Source organism: Emys orbicularis, chromosome 6 (genome assembly GCF_028017835.1).
Source record: "Emys orbicularis isolate rEmyOrb1 chromosome 6, rEmyOrb1.hap1, whole genome shotgun sequence".
In the NCBI taxonomy this organism is placed as follows: Eukaryota; Metazoa; Chordata; order Testudines; family Emydidae; genus Emys; species Emys orbicularis.
In genome coordinates this window covers 38597963-38615080 of record NC_088688.1, presented here as the reverse complement: position 1 = coordinate 38615080, position 17118 = coordinate 38597963, and the positions used below count along the sequence as shown (strand labels likewise).

General features: G+C 41.8%; 1 protein-coding gene across 4 annotated transcripts in view; it reads right to left on the bottom strand.

The window, feature by feature from the left end:
- Positions 1–17118, bottom strand: part of LOC135880122 (THAP domain-containing protein 6-like) — a 33187-nt gene that overhangs the window by 6654 nt on the left and 9415 nt on the right. For 3 of the 4 annotated variants that reach the window (XM_065406258.1, XM_065406255.1, XM_065406257.1), the window contains exons 2-4: positions 7810–7993; positions 2838–2953; positions 354–561 (exon numbers count right to left, since the gene is read on the bottom strand). In XM_065406258.1, coding sequence (XP_065262330.1) covers positions 354–561; positions 2838–2917 — 288 coding nt within the window. In that variant the 5' untranslated portion in view covers positions 2918–2953; positions 7810–7993. The remainder of the gene's footprint in view (positions 1–353; positions 562–2837; positions 2954–7809; positions 7994–17118) is intronic. The other variant, XM_065406256.1, reaches the window with a different exon arrangement.

Below are 17118 nucleotides of genomic sequence, written 5' to 3'. Positions count from 1 at the left end.
CAGATTGCATCATTCATTGTTTTGCCTAAAAAGCAAGTACTGTCCAAACCCAGTCATAGATTTATTCACAGATCCAGTCAAAGATGTATTTTAGTCATTTCTGGTTTAAACTGAGATCCCTTCCCTTTGTAACTCACTTATCCTCCGCCATTCCCAAGTCAAGGGTTGTATATACTGATCCAGTAGTATATCTTGAAAACTAGAGCCAATCAACAATTTTAAGCATCATTTTCGTTCTCAGTGACCCAGAATTAGTAAAGTTTGACTACATTTATTTCAGAAGCATTTTGGCTGTAGAGCAGTGTAATGAATCAGTTATTTTTAATGAAATCACAGTGTGTCACATTTTATACCTGAAAATTGTCAGGAAAGGAAAATATAGAAGGACAACTCCCTTCTTTTAAAAATTTCTTTCCATTAATTTCTTTGAAGCAGCCAGGATTGAAATGTTGAGAACAAATCATATCCCATTCAGATGGTGTCCAGAGTTTGCCACTCACAGGGTCAGCCCGATGTACTGCCTGGGCCCACTGCTGTTTTTTCTTATTATCCTTGGGAAACCTAAAACAGAAATAACAAAGTTCACAGATCAAAGAACATCAGCTGGGTTTTGTTTAGTAATTATACTTTACTTAGGGGTGTTGTTACCCATACAGGCCACTACAGTCAATGGGACAACTCACATGCTTAAAACCGTGCACTTAAGTACCTTGCTGAGTTGGGGCCAGAGAGAAACAGCATGGTCCAGTACACAGTGCATGGCCTGGGAGCTGTGGGACCTAGATTCTATTTCCAACTGACTACACTTTTGCCTTTGGGCAAGTGACTTAAATCTCTGTGTCTCAGTTTGCCCCTCTGAGCACTAGGAATAATAATGCTCACCTACATTTGTAAATCACTTTAAGAATCTCGGGGGGGGGGGGGAGGGAGAAGAGAAGCTAAAATATTACAAAGTATTTAGTGAGGGTGACAGCTCAATTAAATAAAAACTAAAAAGAACATACTGGGTTATCCACTGGGTTTGAAAAGAGAAGGTACTCCAGGAGAAACACAAATCCCCTTATTAAAATGTCCAGTTGGTTAAAAAAAATTAGAGGGGAAGAAGTAATGTACATACATCTTCTAAGTTCACTAGATACACTGTAAGACTCTCACAACACAATCTCACATGTTCTTTGTAAATGGTGAAATTCTCATCACTTAGTCATTTTAAATGGACTGGACAAAGCACTGAAGAGTATACTGCAGAAAACAATTGCTCATTAGCTTCAGAGAATTTACTAGATGACCTAATAGGCTTATTTCTATTTCTTAGTTTCTGTGATATGCATGTCACATTCACAAACCCAGTTCTACTTAATTTCACGCCACTCAGTTCCCAGAAGCAGCACAGACTCCACAAACAGAGAATCAATTATGCTTTTAAAATCGTATAATAATTTTCAAGGATTCCAAGGGAGAAATAACAACAACGTTAGTGTAGATGATGCTCTACTAAAAATTCACAGACCAGGTGCCAGCTAGGAGAAGGTTTCCATCTAACTCAGACTAGGGCAACACAATGGACAATACAAAAGCATAAAGGTTTGGTGCACAATTGGTGAGAAGGAAGATGGGAACGCTTCATGAAAGGAGTGGATTTTTGGAAGGATCCGAAAGAGGCAAAGAAGGGTACATGATGCTTAGGAAGTAGGAGGTAAAGGCAAGGAAGATGGGTGTTATATGCTCCCAGCTGTGTGCATATGACCCAAATTACTGGTAAACAGAGATCGATGCAAGTATTTTTCAGAAGATTATACAATATGCTTGACAATGGTTGCTTTGGCCCTCAGAGGGTAAAAAAGTTTGAAGGCCATATTTTAAATAATTAAATTAATAAAAGACCATTTATAAATCATTTTTGGGTCAGGATGAGTCACCAAAATGTGGGAAATAGCATGGTCTGGCACTAGAACTAGTGCTTAGAGAAGGGGACTGAGAGGCAGTAGACCATAGTTCTAGTTCAGACAGTGCCACTAACTCACTGTCTAGCCTGTACAGCCAAACATTCAAAGGCAGCCTTCATCTTCAGAGATGTTGAATACCTAAAATTCTCATTTGAGCCAATAGGGGTTTCTGCATTTGAAGTCTTAAATCTCTAAAGCTGAGCACCCAACAATTATGGCAGCCAGAAGCAGAGGCCACTTCTGAAAATGCGGGCGTTAGCCTCTCCACTGCCCTGGCTTCATCCCCTGTGTTTATAAACCAGAGATAGTAACAGTTCCCTTCTTCAGGTAGTTTATTGGGAGGCTACAATTAATGAAAGTAATACACAGTACAAAACTAAACACAACTCGTCATACATTAAAATCTCGACTAACCGGTACTAACCCTCACTTCTCTCCCATGGCCCTTCCCATCTTTTTGTCTGTCATTCATGGCCTCTTTCCTGTGCACAATCCCTCATTAATATCATTGAACACATGTCTTTTGTTTTAATTTAAACAACGTTTTGTATTTCACCTATTGGATGTTACTTTAATCATGTCGCTGCACTGAAAGCCAGGACCACAATTTCCAGTGCTGACTTAGCTGTGCTGCTGAAATGACACTCCTCAATCAGTGCTCCTTACCAATTCCTGACAGGAAGTGCTGCGTCCAATTCATCAGCCAGGAGGAAAGGCTTGCAGTGGGGTAACTCCTGGCATCAGCCTGCCACTCCAGAATACTAGGCTTGTGAGAAGGTTTGCTTGGTCAACATCCATACTGAAATCAATGGGAGTTTTGCCCAAGATTCCACCCAGTATCTGTAGTACCTGCAGTCAGAATTCACTGATACCCAGGATCGTCAGGCTCACCTATGAAAAGTTATTCCCTGCTTCCGATTTAACTTTGTGTCTGCATTACTGCAGTTATATGCTGCACAATATTTCACCATGATAGTCCCCCTCAGAGATGGTTACTACATTCAGTGCTGTAATGAGAAGAGAATAGATGTTGAACATGAGATCACATTTAGAGGTAACATCTGCTGAAAGGGCATCAATGGATAGTTTCTGCAGTACATTTCCAACTGGAAGGCTGAAAGTAAAGTAATAATAATAATTAATAAAGCAAACTACCTTCTTCCTCCACATGATGTGATATAAGTATGCTAAAACAAGTACTGTATTGATATATTCCTGTATGCTGATATTATGGACATATACTTTACTCAGTTAAATGCAGTAATTCATGTTTTGTGTGTAAATGATCATGCATAGTCACTAGGAAAACCAGCCATGTTTATTATTAAAAGAAAATAAAAATAGCTTACCATCATTCTGAAAGCTGATAATACAGTGGGCAGTCATATCAGGACATCATTAATATCATTGTGCTGTACTTAACTGTAATTGTGACAACTTTCCACATATATATTTTTTCCCAATAGAGTGTATTCAATAAGAATAACCTTCATTACTTTAAACAGGTCTGCAGCAGCACCTGAAATTTGCATCTCAGAGAAACAGAAAAACACCTACAATGGCATTTGCAAGGCAGCCAAAATGTCAGAACAGCATTCTCAAAGTTACATCACAGTAGCCATACAAATCCATAATTACTGCTCAACTGAGAAAGAAAGAAAGAAAGCTGAGAAATTAAATTAGCGCCATAATAGGGGATGCTGGCACAGAGGTGCCAGTTTCTATAGGCAAGGCAACTACACAAACAGAGAACGGGTGTACTGTGAAGTGTTAACCTATAAAAGAAGTGCAGCAAGTTATAAACACAGGAAAAAAATAAATAAAAGCAAAACTGAGGAGGTTGTTTTCTTTGTGTGCTCAGTGCTGAATTTGTGGTTTATTTGTTGTGGAAAGTATTGTACCTCCTTAGCATAAACAGTCGCAGTGAGGCAATTAAAGAAAAAAAAAAAGTTTCCTGCCAAATATGGCTTCAAAACAAACCTATAGCAATGTGACATAGTCCAACACTTCATCTCTCTTACAAACAGATAAGAAAAAACGTATTTCAAAGATTGCAGTTGGCTGTGTTATAGTGGAACAGTACACTGAGTATTTAATACCTGGAATGTATTTACCACAGTTTTATAGAAAGTGGCATCATCCCTCTGGCTAAAATTGAACAACTAATTTTATAATTCAAGAGTCGTTTACTCAGCAGTTGGAAATGTCATTCTTTGGACAAGTTGGAATGTGTTCCACAATAACTGCATTAAGCAAACACCTATTCAAAAGTAAATATTAACAGGGCTTCATTTAATGCAGGAGAAAATGCCAGATCACATTTTTATTTTCTTTAGAAGGTTGAAGAATGCAACCCTTGAATACAGGAAGACAACTCTATCAGTTTTGCATAATCAGGCCTGAATCTGCAAAAAATCAGGTCAAGTTCTAAAAAGACATGTCAGAGAAGGGACACAGCACAAATTCCTTTTGTTTTAGGGCCTGATCCAATGCCCACAGAACTTAATGGGAGTCCTTCCACTGACTTCTCTGGGCACTGGATCAGGCCTCTCATCTTTAGACATTTGTTATTACTAGACTATATTTCTTACAAGTTTCTTCTTGTACAGAAACCAGAAAAGTAGTACTTTGTACATATAATCTTTATTCACGCTTAAAGGAAAAATATATATTATAGAGCTTTTTTAAGGGAACTATTATCAATGTCTAAAATTATCTGAAATATCAAGGTGAATTAGCACAACATGAACTGAAACACTGAAGAAACTATGGCAGCTAGTCATACACTTTGTTCTTAATTCTATTACTTTTATATTGTGTAAGAGGATTGCATATAAATTTAATAATCAGACCTACTGAAGAGCTAACTCCAATCTAATTTGGAGACACACATGAAAAGGTGGGGTTCTCTTCTTTCACCAAAGACATCATCATCTCTGTGATTAGGACAAGAAAAATATTACCATTAGGGTTATTAGCAAAGCTGATAACCACATTGTGCAATCAGTGTTCCCCTTTACAGCCCATTCAGTGAACTATATTTTATGGAGATATACCTATCTCATAGAACTGGAAGGGACCTTGAAAGGTCATTGAGGCTAATCCCCTGCCTTCACAGCAGGACCAAGTACCATCCCTGACAGATTTTTGCCCCAGATCCCTAAATGGCCCCCTCAAGGATTGAACTCACAACCCTGGGTTTAGCAGGCCACTGCTCAAACCATTGAGCTATCCCTCCCACCAATAATATTCTAACACTCTTATCTGAGGAGGGACCAAACAAAGGAATTGGTTAAAAACTGAGAAATAATCATTAAAAAGAGGCAAGTGAATTTGTTATACAAGAATTATACATGCTGGTAATATACACTATTTTTGGAAATATCTCCCACTGTTACCTCAAGGAGGATGTTACAAAGTGAGCTGCTGATTCTCCTGGAGAGTAATAAAAGACAGGAGAAGACTAAAACATCTGCAGAAATGTTATTTAAGGGACATCCCATCATCATTCACAGTCTCTCCACAGGTGTACTTCTTTGGTTTTGGAAGAGGGAGTGACTGGGTGGGAAGAAGACAGGGCATGGGGAAAACTGTTCTCAGCAATATCACTGATGTATTTATTAATTTATTTCTTTTGATTTTTATAGTGCTTAATGCAGACTCAAAGAACTTCACAATTAATTTAAACACTCTTTCAATGCAAAATGTACCATTCATTTAATAATAAAAAGTGAGACTAGACAGGGCAGGGATGGTGTCCCTAGCTTCTGTTTGCCAGAAGCTGGGAATGAGTGTCAGGAAATGGATCACTTGATTACTTGTTCTGTTCATTCCCTCTGGGGCACCTGGCATTGGCCACTGTCAAAGGACAGGATACTGGGCTAGATGGACCTTTGGTCTGACCCAGTATGGCTGTTCATAAGAGAATAGAGATTTCACTGAAGCATGGATGGGAAAGTAGTGGGAGCATCGCTCACTAGGGAGCTGTGCTGCCACAGAGGGAATCATGGGAAGTAATGGTGGAGGAAATGGCCTTCTATGCATATGTTTTGACCTGAAGTGGCTGCCCTGACATCCCTGGAATTATCTTTTAGCACTCAAGATGTCTTCAGTTTGGACAGGTAATGTCACCTGCCCACGCCAGAAGACCGGGACAGGGGCACAACCCATCTCCCTCCCACCAGAGGGAATTCTGTGGCCTTGAAGCTGTGGAATTTTCCATCTAATTTCCTTGTTGTGTGGAAGGGCACAATTTTCCCTAAGAGACCGGAATACTCTTCCTTTATCTGGCCTGAAATGGTTAACTCAAATTCATACAGACATTTACATACAAAATGATGCCATCATTAAACAGACTCTTATTGGTGGATAACTGTGCCCTGCATTTATATATCATAAATCCTTGCTTCACTTACTGGTACTTCTTTCCTAGAGGCAAACACACAAACCATGTGTGCATATTACATTTTTTCTCTTTCACTTGTCTCGGTTCTGCTACATAATCTCAATACAAATATTTTAATTTTCTAAATGTAATGTAACGACCCTCTTGTATATATACAAGCTTCCTCCTGCATGTCACATTCTGGCGTTATGAATTGCTATCAGAGCTGTTTGGGTAATACCAAGTAGTTCTTAGAACCAAGCAATAAGCACATTGTCATTCAGGAAAGAGGCATGCAGCGCAAATCTTCAAAACTAGACAGAAACACAGCACAAGAGAGGGAATTTAAAACTATGTTTATTTCTGTAAACAAGGAGAAAACCTTTTTTTGGTAGCATATATGAAGCATGAGGAGCAAGGCTAATCTAGATGTGAAGATTCTATAGTTCAAGGTCATTTTGCTTTTGGAGAAAAGGGGTACTGAGAATGCCATGTCCTCTGCTGTGACTGGTACACTGCTCTGTAATCTGATGCATTTGCACTGCTCTTTGTTAATTTAGAAACGAATCCTGCCCTCCCCCACCCCACCTCCCATGAGGCCCTGGACAGAGCAGAACAAATGTGGTTCTATTCCATGGATGGGTCAGGATTCTCTGTGCCTGCATGAGGGATTCAGACCCTATACACACAATGGAACTTAGCTCTGTGTAGGCTCCCTGCTTGGAGGATGGGTTTACATGGAATGAGGTTGGACATTAGGAAAAAGTTCCTAACTGTCAGGGTGGTTAAACACTGGAATAAATTGCCTAGGGAGATTGTGGAATCTCCATTTCTGGAGATATTTAAGAGTAGGTTAGATAAATGTCTATCAGGGATGGTCTAGACAGTATTTGGTCCTGCCATGCGGGCAGGGGACTGGACTCGATGACCTCTTGAGGTCCTTTCCAGTCCTAGAATCTATGAATTCAAGGCTATGCCAATCCACTGGCCGAAAGGCATGAGGGGAGGCAGGCAGAGCATCTGTGTGACTTCAATAGTGGCCACAGAGAAGGCCCACACCACATCTCCCCTGCACATATGCCCTGTATTGAGATAATGTGGGAAGAAGATTTTGATCTCACTGTCACACTGTGTGTTCTAGAGAATCAAAAGTAAATCTCAGCATTTTACAACAGAAAACATCACAGCTGCACTTAAATAGACACTTCCCTTTTTACACTGATTTATATTACAGTTCATTTAAAATCTGCCCCTTTGGATAGCTGCTCATTGACTTTAATTAGCTTATATTTAATAACCTCAAAACATGGATGCATTAAATATTGGCAGAGTTAAATGTGTTTGAGAAAAAATGTTCTAGCTTTTACAGTTACAAGTGCTATGTGATATCTATTCAGATGGACCATATATTTATCATTATCTTCTTCAAATCTTTAAATACTTCATTATTTCATATGTGTTAGTGGAGATGGAACAAACCTCCTCCAAAATCTTTGGTAGCTCAGGAATAAGAAGGGAACTCCCCATTCGAGGCCCTTGGCTCGGGAATTTGCTTCCCTCCTTGGTCCACCGCTGCCTAGATTTGGCACCATTCCAGGCATGCTGCAAAGCCCAACTTATCTTGCAGCCATCCAGGAAGGTTGGGAGCTCATATCTGGAGGGGCTGTAAAATGAAGAACAATTTAGATGGGGTCTCATAAGATGGCTGCCTAAAGTGGCTTTAGCTTTTGTGGGAGAGTCTGTTAAGTAGAACATTTGTAATTGGAAAAACTGATAAACTAAAACATTGTATTGAACATTTTAGACTTTTTGCGAGTTCTGTTTTGGGAGGTGCTTGGTGCTCTGGTTCAGTATGATGGGTTTTGCTCTTTCCACAACAAAAACAATATGAAGAAACAACACAGCACAGCTGGATCCCAAATAACAGTGCAAAACCTAGCTACACCCATACCTCTGCTCTGACTGGTTTTTGGTGGCTTTTGAAAACATGTAACACAGTGAGTACCACTGGAGGGCTCACAAACTCTTTCAAGAGATACTATTCGGATGCACTACATTTGGTGCTACAGGTTTTAATAAAACAATAAAAATAATTTTGGAATGTAAAAATAAAAGCATTCCATATTATTGTGCTTTCTTAAAAAAAACAAGACAATGTAAAGCATCATGATTAAAGCCATTTTGGTGAATAATAACATTCCTAAACACCATGAATCCAAAACTACCACAGGTTCATAAAAACAAAAACAAAACACAACTGAAATGTTTTTGACAAAACCGGGTTTGAACTGTATCTAGTAGCTCATGATATTATGTAACAAGAGTGCACCGTACCTATTGTAATACACACCCAAGCAAGAAATAATCGTATGCAAAAAATCCCAAATCAAAACAATAAAAACCTTAATATAACACTAGCTTTAGATTTTAACCCCAAAGAGATGGATCTTGATTTTCATATACACTAAGGCCCTTTTATGCCACTCTGGCAGAATAAAAGGGCCTTAAAGACAAACATAATTACATTTATATTCACTTTAAAGAAGTCTTAGACCACATCTACACTGCACACTTTGGTCGATGCAAGTTATGTTGGCAGACAGCCACCAAAACTTGTATATTGCTTGGGCGTGTACACACATGGCTTGCATTGGCACTGCAGGTACTCAGCAAGAGCGTATGCAAAGTGTAGTGCACCGCAGGTAGGTATCCCAGTGTGTCACATGCTGCCATCTGGTGCAATGCCTTTTGGGAAATTTTCACAATATGTTGCGGATAGAAATGACTTGCCCAGTGATCTCTGGATGCAAGGATCAAGTTCCCAGCATGCAACTTGCTGAATTTCCTAATGCCATCCATATCCCATAATTTTCATGCCTTTTTAAAAAAAAAATCCCAGAAACCTGTACAGCACTTTTCAGTATCCACCATCTCTCAGAAGCATGGAGCCTGCAGAGCTCTGCGCTGTTCTCATGAATGTTGCAAATATAGGATGCTCGATTCTCTTTTATTTGGAAACCCACAGAAGTACCACAAGAATGCGGGACATGACAATTTCTTCAAGCAGAGCTTGCTAAGGGACATAGTGAAAAACAATTCAAGGTTGTGGGTGGTGTTCACAAAGCAGCTGCAGATGGTGGAGCATTACTTTTGGGCCCCAGAAACAAACACTGACTGGATAGGTTTGAGACAATGTGGATGCGGAGGCCACATTCCTGGATCTGTGTACCATGCTCACCTCAGCTCTCCAGTGCAGCGACACCAAAATGAGAACTGCATTGACAATGGAAAAACAAGTAGAGATCAGTCTCTGGAAGTTTGCAATGCCGGACTGCTACCAGTCAGTGGAAAAACATTTTGCAGCTGGAAAATCCACAGTGGAGGGGCCGCCATAATGCAAGTATATAGGGCCACTAATCGTCTCCTGTTATGGAGGACTCTCAGCAATGTGCAGGACTTAGTGGATGGATTTTTGCAACAATGGTGGTTCCTGAACTGCAGTGGGGCAATAGCCGTATTTTGGCACCTGCCCACCTTGCCACAGAATACATCATTAGAAAGGGCTGCTATTCTATGGTTATGCAAGTGTTGGTGGATCACTGGGGATACTTCACTAAGAACAATGTGGACTGGGGTCAGGGAAGGTGCATAACACTTGCATCTTTAAGATCACAGGACTAGTCAGAAAGCTGCAAGCATGGGCATTCTTTCCCGACTGGCAGATTACCATCAGCAATTAAAATGCCAATAGTGATGCTGAGAGACTCACCCTACTCCTTTCTCCCCTGGCTCATGAAGCCATGCACTGGTCACCTTGACAGCTCCAAGGAGAGATTCAGCTACTGGCTCAGCAGGTGCAGAATGGTTGCTGAATGTGCTTTTGGTAGACTGAAGACACTCTGGCAGTGTTTACTTGCTAACTGGATGTCAACGAGAAAAATATCCCGACAGTTATAGCTGCCTGTTGTGTTCTGCATAATATCTGTGAGGCAAAGGGGGAAAAAGCTCCCGCCGGGGTGGAGCTGGAGCAGCTGTCTGCCGCCTTTGAGCGGCCAGACACAAGGGCCATTACAAGAGCCCATGTGGGGCTATGCAGTTGAGGGAGGCTTTGAAAGAGCACTTTAGCCGTCAGCCACAGTAGCATTCGGTGCTGGATTAGTCTTTGGAGCTGGAGCTTTGGGTGCTGCTAAGAATTGTGTACTGCTTGCTGTTCATTTATAAATATGACTAGGTGTTTTCCTGAAGCTATGAATTACGTGGTGCTTGCTGGATATTAACAAGTACTGTTTGCTTTGAGTACTGATATGCATTCTACAATATGTATTGTGAACTAATAAAGATAATTTTATTCTCCAAAAATAGAACTTTACTGAGTGGGAAAAACAGTGCAGAAAAACAATGCAAAAAAACAAAACAAAGGCAATGTAATACAAAATTCTAACAAATTAATGGAGTGGAATTTTATAATTGGAAAGGCAGCAAACATTTCTGTCCACTTCCGTGCACAAGTGTAGTCCGTTGTGGCTACACATACACGAACCATGGTTCTGTGAAGCTGTGGTTTTCCTTGCTGTTCCTGGCGAGGAATGATAGGGATAAGGATGTTCCCCTTGATGCTATGTGGTATGTTGGGAGGTGCAGGGAGCAGAAACCATGGAGTTCTCCAAGGGCTGAAAAGGCTGGAGCGTCTAACATTTTTGGATCTATAGATCAACCATGTGCTGCAGCATTTGGGTTTGCTGCCTGAGAAGTCCCATTATGTCCTGGTGCATTTCCCTCTCTTTGTCCTGCTGGGGTTCCTGGACCTCTCTCTTGTCCTTTCTTTCCTTCTTTAGGCTGTCAATCATATTGGCCCTCCAAGCCCTTTGTTCATGGTCCGATACAGCACTGGCTTGTAGGATCTCACTGAACATGTCTTCCCTAGTCCTCTGCTTTCTCCTCCTCATCAGGGTCAGATGTTCTGCAGGTGTGGAATGGGGGAGCACCACACCAGTAGCTGCTGATTAAAAAAAAAAGAGAGAGAGAGAGAGAGAGAGAGACAGACAGATGTACCACTGCATTTACAGTCCCAATGGAAATGGAAAGATAAGTTTCACAACTCAATTCCCTTATGCCCATAAAAATGTTTAGTAAATAATGCTTATTGACACTTCAGCTTTGGAGCACCTTGGCACAGCACTGCTCTCCAGCCACAGGCAGGTTAGCATGGTCTGCCAGGGTGGGGAGGCGGGGGAGGGGGGCAAGAGAAGGTACTTCGGTTGCATGAAGCAAGGAAGTGACATTTCAGTCCCTGTTCCCATGGGTCTGAGTATAGGGCAGTGGCACTGAATACTGGAACTATTTTCCACAGGTTCTGTTGGTTTTGGCTGAAATCTCATATCCAAAGGCACAGAGAACACAACTGCTACTGGCATTCTGAAGCTGCCTGGGCCCACATGACACTAGCCTGTTTACTGCAATGATGCCAGCCAAAGTAATCACAGAGTGGTGTGGAAAAGTATCTTCCTGCGGAGGAAGATATAAGGCAGCCATCCCCAGAAACCTTCAGAAGAGGATTGCAGAGAATCTCCACAAAAGTTTCATAGAGATCTCTCAGAAGGATACAAAGGACAATCCTATGTACATAAACAAAGTGCTGTGCATCCCCTGTCCAACCCAAGGGGAATGAGAACCAGATGCCAACTTTACCTGTTTGTTGTACCTTTACTTCTTCTCATATAAGTAAATGAATGAAAAGTTGATACCTTTATCTTGTTAACTTGGGGATGGGCCAGGTGCCATATTTAAATTTAAACACTGTAAGGAAAATGCTTGCACGCACTTACTCTCTTTCCTTCATCAGGCTCATCCATGCTCACTTGGTGGGATTGGCTAGACTGTGGTGGTGTCTTGAACAGGTCCTGGCTCACGGCATAGCTGGAGCTCCCACCCCCTCTGCTTCCTCCTCTTCCTCACCGTTCACAGCAGAAGTCTCTGTCTCAGGCTCCTCTGAGATATCCATTGTAGTCTGTGGGATGCTGATGGGGTCTCTGCCAAGTATGGCATGCAGCTCATTGTAAAAACAGCAGATCTGCAGGGCACCACCAGATCTATTGTATTCTTGGCCAAGTTCCTTTGCTTTCATGCAGCACTGCTACTGATCCGTGTCATATCCCTTTGCCAACATCCCCCATGCAATCTATTTTAGATGTCCACATTTCTACAACTGGTCTATAGCTGTGCTTCCCACAGCCAATTCTCCCCACAGGGCCAGGAGATCCTATAACTTCTGTCTACTCCAGGCAGGAGCACATCTATTATATTGTGCCGGAACAGTTGATTGGGCAGTTGCATACAACAAGGGAGAGCTGCTAGGTGTGCTCACCAAGGTAAGCAATCAAGAAAAGGCATTTCAAAAACATGTGGGGTGCTTCCACGTGGGGGTAGTTTCCAGGATCTGTGACTTCTGGGCAGTTAAATTTGCAATTGTGAACAGAGTGTTACTGTTATAGAGAATGGGGCATTGTGCGACAGCTGCTGGAGGACTGTTAGGGTTGATACAGGTCATGCAGTATCTACACTCACACCGCACCAACCTCGGTAGGTTAATGATGGTTCCATGCTGTTCGGGGAGGTGGTTTTACTGTGTTGATGTAACGGGGCATTTACATTGGCTGGACACAAAGTTGAGTATAGCCATGCACAAATAGGTCAACGCAAGGGGATTTACTTGGTAGCGCAGACCACCCCTAGTGTATATGACACTTGTATCTGTGCAATAGAGTTAAAGTCTCATATTAATATTAACTCTTCTTTCTTCATCTGCATTAGATCAAACACACCACAATGCTACATGCCTCTAAAAACACTTGAGATGGAACACTATTTTAATGTCTAATATATTACATGATCAAATAACATTCATCTATGTAATAAATATGGAACACTACTGTATATATGTACATCTATGGCTACAGATAACAGCTTAGCTATGTACGCCATATTATTTGCCAAATAGTATGTCCTGTTATACAGTATTGTGTGATTATGTAACTCAAGACCCTGTCACAGTATATAAGTCCAAGGGGGCAGAGGCAAGGTTCCTGTGAAAGTGCCAGCTCTTGCCAACGCTTTAGGCGTCAGCTGAGCATTGACAAGCTCGTACATAGAAACCGAACCAACTTACCTGTATGTTAGTATTGTTCAAAATAGGTGTTGAACTTGTGAAGATGTGTTAATGTTTAGACTCTAAAATGCTGGTTCGTTGCTGCATGCATTAATCTTACTCGTAACGTCTGTATCCCATGCTATAAGGTAATATGTAGGTTTTGCTTTATAACTGTAAAAATGCCTGCTCTCAATTTGTGAACACAGGCAGGAGGAGTGGTTCCCCAGCCCATCAAGAAGGACTATCAAAACTAAGTGGGCCATAGTGAAACATCATGATACAAAGATGGGGTTAATGACCCTCTTACACCATGAAGGTGATATGCGCAAGAAAGCTCGTCCCATCAGCTTGAATTCTGGAAGAAGGAAATAAAGATAGTGACATAAAAATTCTTCATCTGTTTGCTGTTTGGACTCCCACAGGACTAGAGCTAAGAAACAAAAGCTAACCTGGGTTAGCCCTAAAAGACATACAGTGCTGACAGATAATTACTGCTCTGTCACCTTTTGGAACCATAGACAGTAATTCATTTGTGTATATATGTTCCCCGCTTTAACCTGCAAATAATTCGCTCATTTCTTTTTCCTAATTAATAAATCCATAGTTAGTTTATTATATGATTGGCTACAATCATTGTCTTTGGTGTGAGATCTGAGGTACAAATTGATCTGGGGTAAGTGACTAGTCTCTTGGGACTGAAAGCAACCTGAATCTTTTGTGATCCTTGGTGTATATTGCAACCACTATTACTAAGTCCAGCTTTCCAGGGTGGCAAGATAGACTGGAGAGCCCAAGAGGACTGCCTGTGACTCCATGGTAAGACTTGTAGTGCTTCAAGAGTTCACATTTATTACTGGGTTGGTGAAATCTACTTATAGAACATACCTGAGGTCGACACTCATGGTCATGAACCACTCCAGACAGCCTGACACACATATTTCATAATATTAATATCATAGCCTTAACAATACAACAAATATTGTTGCACAGCACTTTTAAAAGAAAGAGTTTTAAAAAATATGAAAAATAAACAACAAAGGACAGATTATTGCTTGTTCTTAAGTACCATGCAGGACATCTAAGTAGGGCCATCCCTACGGGGGTGCGGGGTCCGGGACAACCCCCCCACCCGCCTCGGCCCCAGGCTCCGCCCCCACTCCACCCCTTCCTGCCCCTGCTCCGCCCTGCTTCTTCCCGCCCCTGCTCCATCCCCACCCCCATTCCACCCCTTCCTCCAAGCCTCCGCCCCCTCCTCCAAGTGACGCTGGGAGCTGGCGGGGCAGGCTGGGGCGGGGTCGCTCGCTGCTGCCGGCACCAGGCCCCCCACTAATCTCCCAGGCCACCCTGGACCTCACATCCCCCTGAAGCATGGGGACCCCCAAAGTGCAGGACCCGGGGCGGTTGCCCCGGTCCATCCTATGGATGGGACGGCTCTGCATCTAAGTGGCCACTGTCAGAAGACAGGCATCTGGGCTAGATGGACCATTGGTCTGACCCAGTATAGCCATTCTTATGTTATGTTAAAGCACAGCTGCTACTCCTCCTGCCAAGCAAATTGGCTGGGATTGGGTGGAGCTTCTCCTCACCAACCCATTGGTCAACCAAGCTGGTTTGGAGTGAACAGGAGCAAATGCTGTGCACCGTAAAGGGCTGTAGGAAAAAAAATATTCCCCCTCAGGAGCAAGGCAGAGACAGGAAAGGATGTGTGGATCTGAGCTGGAGTCAGTGCAACCACTCTATCTAGCCCCAATTCAAAAAAAGGTACACAAGACATATTTCTCAGAGGTCTTCCACGTCTTCCATGTCTACTGACCAGGCTAGGGTGATGAACTATGTTTCAAAGAGCAAACGGATGGATGATTTAAAACATGGACACAGCTTCTTTTCAAGAGATAGCATACTAAATTTTGTTTGTATTACAAAATCATGCAACTGAACACAACTGGGGTATGATTTTTGAACTATATACAAGTTAAATGCATTTGAGATTTAATAGCGGATGCATCGCATTAGGAGCCCCAAAAGGAACATCCTTTAAAATACAAGCCAAGTGGTCACTCAGGACCAACCTTATAAGATAAGACAAGTTCCAGCTTGTGGCAGTAGGACTGAAAGCTAGTAATTTGTCAGGTTACAATTAATGCAAGAGCAGGACTCAGACCTATATCTCTTATACAACATCATTATTAAACAAGATATTGTTATGGCAGAAATTTGTACAGTGCCTAGCAGTGAGGTACTAGTCCATGACTGGGGCTCATGGGCACTATGGTAATATAAGTAATAAATAATAATAATAATAAAAGTCACCAAATGTCACTGTCACACAATCTTGTAAATTATTTTTCTTTGCATATGATTGCTATACAGTCTGATGAAATGCTATACTCATATGTTTGTGATGCATGTCCTTTGGGTGGAGATGTTGGGGGAGTCTAACTAGAGTCAGGCCTAGACTCTTGGGGTATGTCTACACTTAAAACGGTACCGCGGTGCTGCTATAGCACTTCAGTGTTAAGAATACCTAGAGTGATGGGAGTGGTTATGCCATCAGTGTAGGTAATCAGCCTCCCAGAGAGGTGGTAGCTAGGTCGACGGAATAATTCTTCTGTCTACACCGGAGTAGGTCGTACACATTTTTCACACCCCTGAGAGACATAGCTAGACCAATGTACATTCCTAGTGTAGACCAGGCCTTAGTACAGAGTTGCTTCCTGGGAACTGACTGGGGTCTGGGCTGACATTCATGAATGGGGGGATTGCCTATGTGGTGTTGTTTGTGACCACCTCTGTTCAAGGACTGGCATATAGAGTGTAAATGGACAAGTTACACCAAGAAAATATCCAGACTCCACATTACTGATTTCTACTCCAATGGGAAACTGACGTGCAATGGCCTGACATCTGCTACCACTTGGCAGAGGGAAAACAATATTTAATAATTTTTTCAAAATAAAATTGTATTTGAAAGGCAATATTTAAAATGGACTTCAGGTCATTACTATAAGAGAGACGCCACCAACCTGGAACTCTAGAGCCCTGAGTCTCAGTTATACAAAGGCCATTTTATGCTAGTCTGGCACCATAAAGGGCCTGAAAGTAGGCAGAAATAGCCTTCTGAGAATCCCTGCTCTGCAAAGATAATCCTGTAGCCAGAGTACTGCTGGCATTGGTGGCTCTATTCCTAGTACCTGATGGAGGGGGCATAGCTAAAGTGAACTGCACTATAGCTGTTATCTATTTCCTAGGGCCATTGGAAGCACACTATAAGCTACAGCAGCCCTGAGGTCCCCTAATTTGTGCTCCCTCTCACTAGTTGTGCCATGTCTAAATTCTAGTTTGGTGACTCCTTGAGGCAGGGGCCAGCCTAACTAGATATTGGTTCTGCAAGGCAATTAGGATATTTGGATGTAGCATTAAAACAAAACAAAAAAGACTCTAAAGACTTAAAGATACATGAAATCCCTTGACTCTTCTTTCAGTTTTTGTTTTCTAGTTCCTGCAAGGGAGAGAAGTGAAGAAGCAGTTGGTGGGTTTTTTGTTTGTTTGTTTTTTTAAAAGACTAACCAATTCAAACTCTGGCTTCATCCCACAGATCCTAATAATTTTTAAATTATAGATTTATATCATCCTCTTCCTTG